Genomic DNA, 5520 nt, shown 5'->3' with positions numbered 1-5520 from the left:
AAAAAAAACACAACAGTATTTTTTGCGTATTTTCTTTTAGAGAGAGGATTTCTCACCTTATCATGACACGGCTTCTCACAAGGTAACATCCTTTTGACGCCATCCCCCAGTGCCCTCTCCACCAATCTGATGGAACGGACAAGCTCAGCTAGCTCACTGGGCACCAGCGAGGCTTCATGGTCACTTCCTTTCCACGTCTTGTCCAAGGTTACATGGCGCTCGATAACCTTTGCCCCCAGAGCTACAGCCGCAACTGAAATATTGATCCCAGACTCGTGGCCGGAATACCCAATGGGAATATCTGGAAATTCTTTCTGGTACTCCTGTAGTTGACAAGCAGGCAAGTGTTACTCTCTCTCTTGCTGAGAAGATAGATGCCACTGTCTAGAGCTAGCTGACAGTTAGCTTAGCTTAGCATAAAGACCGGATATAGGGATACAGCTAACCTTGTTCTGTCCAACAGTAACAAAAGCCACCTGCTCCCGAAATGTCAAACTATTACTTTGGTGAACCACTAGGGACATAAACTGCTATGAAAATGTTACCTTACCTTAAAAGGCAATTAAGTGCGGTTGTTTTTTGATAGGCATACAATGTTGTGTATTTACATACCTCTTAAGGTAAAAATCAACAAACCGCCAGCAGCCAGTTAACTAAGCTAAGCATTAGAGACTGAAAACAGAAGTAAACGTGGCTCTGCCCAACAGTAACAAAATCTGCCTACCAGCACCTCTTAAGCTCAATAGTTAAAACATTAAAGTTATATTCTTTGTTTATGGAAATCTTTAAAAAAAACTAAACAGAATATATACATATGGGCAGTACATGTATATATTAGTGCTGTGTTTTGTCGTTGTGAACTGAGCTATCATCGCAGCACGTCCAGTCTGAAATACCACTTGATGGCCAAGCACACAGCTGATGCCAATTTGCCCCCTGTCAAAGTTTTTTCACCCTTTTATTGATGGACAGTGTTATATTGTGTGAGAGATTATTTGCTCCAAGTGTAAATGACTGCTCCAAGTGAGAATGTTGAAATTGAACACTACAGTAGGCTGTATGCCAATGTTGTTTCCGAAAAAAAAGCCAATCCACTTTTCCATGTTGATAAGAGCATTAAAATGAAGAAAAAAAATAATAATAATAATAAGACAAAAAGAAATCAAGGCACATTTAGAATAGATAAAATGTGCGATTAATTGCGAGGTAACTATGACCTTAATGCGAACACCCACACCCACAACCACTAGAGTAAAAGGCTTAAGAAGAAAGAGAAGATAAGCTTTTATGTCCTCCTCCTTTGATCTGTTATACGTATAGAGAGAGGTGCTTTGAATGGAATCTATTGTAGCTAATATCTGGGAAGACAAACAAAGACTTTGATAGTTTTTTTACAAATGGAGAGACAATTTGGCAACTCAACTTGGTTAAGAAATCTTCCAAAACACATATTGTTTTGTACCAAACTTTTTAAAATAGGAGTAATACATTATTCTGTTCTGTTCTTCTTACCGTCAGCACTTTGAGGTTGACGTCTTCAGCTTCCAGAGGATAGGCGCTGGTGCACTGCAGAATGGCGAAGTTTGGGTTGTGCTCCTTCACTATCTTGTAGACCTGACGCATTGTTTCCATGCTCTGCATCCCACTGGACACCACCATAGGACGTCCTGACAGAGAAGAGTGCAACAGCCTGGTAAACATTATGCCTCACATGGGCAGAAGGCTAAATCTTCCTATACCTTCCTATAGCTCAACATTCAAGCTTATGTCATTTCTTATTTTCCCCACTTTTTAACTCACTTCTACTGAGACATGTCATTTGTGCATTTCTTCCACTTATATTGATTATACAGAATATTCAATTTGTTTGTATGTAATAGTTCTGAAAAGCGCTGATGACATTCCAATGCACATGATGTTAAACTGACTTTAATCGCTTGTTTATTCAACATGGATGGTCTTCTTTTGTGTTACTCTCTATGACTTTAAATTGCCCCTCTGGGACAAATAAAGTTATTTGAATTTAATCAAATAAAATACATCTGGGGATTGAAACATTTCCCCAGATGTGACAGTCCACTCTGACCTTTCTTGGCAGTCTTTTCCAGATAGGGGAAGTTATTGGTGTCTCCAGAGCCCACTTTAAAGAAAGGCACATTGAGCTCATGGAGGAACTCCACTGCCATCTAAAGACAGAACAAGTAATGGTTAAACTTAAACCTGATTAAAACGTCTTAAAGCCTTAATCCAAACATCTCTTTCTTACCTCATCCATCCCAGAGGCAGTGAAGAAGATTCCCACCTCCTGGGCATATTTCTGCAGTTCCCTGTACTGCTCATGGTTGAACTCTAGGTGGCGCTTGTGTTCACCGTAAGTTTTCCCCCAGGAGTGCTTTGAATTGTAGGGGCGCTCCAAGGCTCTCTTGTTGAATTTGTACTGTAATTCACTCTTCTGGAATTTGGCACAATCAGCACCACTGTCCTGTAAAGGTGGATATAAGGTATGGCATAAAAAGAACATACTGAATAGGAATAATTCGTTTCACGGGTCCTACTGAAGAAAGTAACTGATTAAGCTGAACTCTAAATTCACAGGAAGGTTTTCTGGAGAGAATTGTGTAATTTGGTACTAATTAGATGGGGAAAGTGTTAAATTCCTACACTTATAATGCATTATTTCAATTGTGTTTTAACGAATTTATAGTGTAACAAAGAGTTTTCACTGGGTGAGCTAAAACATGTATAAAAAAGCAAGCACACCAATCAACACATATGTGGAAAAGTTAATAATAAACAAATACATGTACTGTGGTTTAAAATGACCAGTTATTTTAAATAAAACATGCATGTGCAGCAGCTGCAGTAATGTTACAGCTCCATGGTATAGATACAGTAAGCCAGTATGACCATAAGTGCCAGTAGTGAATAGACAAGTCCAACTCCATTCACAAATCAGGTAACGTTAATTCAACATTCTACAACATGGATACATCCTTTCTACAAAATACTTCGGAGCCACGTGCATGGTCCATAAATTAGTCTTCAAACACGCACTAGCTAAGTTTATATTCGATTCATAGACATGATTCAGACGAGGATGATGTGGCGACCAAGATATTAAATTGGCACATTTATATATAGAGTTCTGAGTAGCCTACGTTAGTTCCTGTGGTGTGTCCTGGCTGTTTAAGGTAACAACAGAAAAGAATAAGCTACATGTTCACATTCAAAATTAAAGCGGTACCTGTCAATTGTAGTAGCTAACGTTACCTTTGCCATTTTGATCATTTTCTTGGCAATTTCGATGTCTCCCTGGTGATTTTGTCCGATTTCAGCAATGATGAAGCACGGGTGATTTCCTCCGATCATTCTACCGGGACACAGCTCGAACTTTAAAGGCATTTTGGACACAGAAAAAGAAACGCGAAACAACCAGTGAAAGTAGTTATTTAGCGGAAACTGGACGAGCGGGAAGCGTTTAGGTGGAGTGTGGAAGCCGACCGGAACCATAAATATGATGCACATCCCGGATGTGGGCGGACCATGGGGCGGACCTCCGCGTTGTAGTTCAACGTAAAAGCCGGATTTCCTTCAAAAATAAGACCATAACGTATGCACTATCTTTGAATAGAAGATGAAGTGGATGACAAAAAATATTTTAGCTGCTTGATCAGATTCTGAAACGTCACATGAATAATGTAAATTGTTTAACCATCAAAAGAATGCTAGCCAAGCAAAAACATTGGTGGTGGTCTGCGGAATGCAGAAAACAGCAGTAGAGAACATTGACTGTATAAAGCAAAGACTGCATGTCCTGATAATGTTGCCGTTATTTTCTCTCACTAGGAAAGGCTACTCTTCCTCCAGAACCACAGTAGGACTTACAACCAGAGCCCGTCCACGGAGAGCTGGTGCACTAGACATTCTCTGCTACAGCTGCTATCAAAGGAGTAGTGCTCCATAAAGAAGTAGTACTTTAAAAAGCCATTTGTCTTGTTCATAGGGGGTGTTATGTTTAATGCATGTGCTTACGCACAATATCACCGTTGCATTAACCACAGTGACGTGTTTATGAACTAATTGAATTAGTTGTATCTGTGGGAATGTTAGCTTGGAGACTTGACTGAGGTAGCTTGCGTGCCAAAAATAAAACCAGAGATCGCCTCTTGGCCTGGTCCATTGATATAAGATCAGAATAGCACGCACGCGCACACACACACCTCCCCTGTAGTTTGTTAAGACTGTATGATGGAGGGATGCTGGTTAAACAGGGTTCAGATTTCAGTGTTTTTTGTGGACACTCCTCACACTGAAGAGGAACAAAATGAATATGCATCATAGTATCAATAGTTAATTAAATGTGTAATATTGCTCTCACATTGGTTATGTGTATCTTATGTTGACAAGTGCCTGTTCTCCAGACAATAGAGCTCTGAAGGCTTTGTTGTGTTTTGTAATACTACATTATCACTAATATATGGTCTGGTGCACCTGGTTGTGGCTGGTCTGTCTAGTACATGTCTAACAAGTGGCATGTTACATGGTTAGACAACACTGGTCATTTATTAGTACTGTTCCTGTTGGCAACAGCCAACACTCTGTGGTCCCATCAGTTACTCTCTTAAAGGCCTCACACTTGAACATTAAATATCCAGTTGAAGATTGACAGGAAGACCGCTTTTATTCACTTTTTACTGATATTGAAATCAAATGGACAATGAACACATATGTCAAGCAACAGCTGGCTAACATCTAGATCTCTTTTCAAAACCACAACTTTGTAATTTCAGTGACATTTTATATACTGTATATATATTGCCTTCTGTATATGTACATAGGTACACGCATAGAGTACATACACACAAACTGTTTAGGTTTACACACACTTTAAGTTCCTGATGGGAGAGGGGAGAGGCTTTTGAAAGGAAATGCATAGGTTGGAAAATTTAACACAATATGCCACAAACAGGCTCTACACACACACACACACACACACACACACACACACACACAGTTCAAAAGTACACACACTGAATTTGGAGTTTTGCCTTATAGTTTGGTCCATAAAAAAACAAAAACAAAAACTGGGAAGATACTTTGTTGTAGGGATGGGAAACAAAAAGGTAAATAAAACCATTTAACACTAATCAACCCTGGTAGGTCAGAGTTAGGAGTACAGCATCATGGGAATGATATTGTTTGGGGGTTGTATGAAGCAGGTTGTAGTGTAGCTGGAGGCCCAAACAAACATCAGCCCTTCCCTTTTAGTGTCCCAACTCACCACCCTTACAAGACCAGAGACCTGGTGTCGATCTAACAGGCCTTGATCTTAGTGTGTTAAACAGTGAGGAAGATGAATAACAATGTGTTGATTGGTCTGTGGAAGATATGCACACAGGTGAAAATCTTTGAGGGGGGCAAGAAATGGTGAGCTGGTGCTTTAAGGCTGTAATCTCTACAGACCTGCCAGGTGGGAGATAGACAAGGTCAGGTCAGGACCACTGGCCTATATCCTTCGGG

General features: G+C 40.1%; 2 protein-coding genes across 4 annotated transcripts in view; both read right to left on the bottom strand.

Annotated features, from left to right (window-relative positions):
* Nucleotides 1-3523, bottom strand: part of nansa (N-acetylneuraminic acid synthase a) — a 5000-nt gene extending 1477 nt beyond the window's left edge. Inside the window, exons 1-5 of the mRNA XM_032530338.1 lie at nt 3271-3523; nt 2267-2482; nt 2087-2186; nt 1513-1667; nt 57-323 (exon numbers count right to left, since the gene is read on the bottom strand). Coding sequence (XP_032386229.1) covers nt 57-323; nt 1513-1667; nt 2087-2186; nt 2267-2482; nt 3271-3510 — 978 coding nt within the window. The 5' untranslated portion in view covers nt 3511-3523. The remainder of the gene's footprint in view (nt 1-56; nt 324-1512; nt 1668-2086; nt 2187-2266; nt 2483-3270) is intronic.
* Nucleotides 3524-5100: 1577 nt separating this feature from the next.
* The window catches only part of clta (clathrin, light chain A), a 10847-nt gene continuing 10427 nt past the window's right edge, over nt 5101-5520 (bottom strand). For all 3 annotated transcript variants that reach the window (XM_032530551.1, XM_032530541.1, XM_032530555.1), the window contains one exon: nt 5101-5520. This exon is cut by the window's right edge and continues 302 nt beyond it. The gene's annotated coding sequence lies outside the window, so the exon portion shown is untranslated.

The sequence above is a fragment of the Etheostoma spectabile genome, chromosome 2, assembly GCF_008692095.1.
Source record: "Etheostoma spectabile isolate EspeVRDwgs_2016 chromosome 2, UIUC_Espe_1.0, whole genome shotgun sequence".
Taxonomy (NCBI): domain Eukaryota; kingdom Metazoa; phylum Chordata; class Actinopteri; order Perciformes; family Percidae; genus Etheostoma; species Etheostoma spectabile.
Note: the sequence above shows the minus strand (reverse complement) of the source record. Positions and strands in the feature narration are given on the sequence as shown.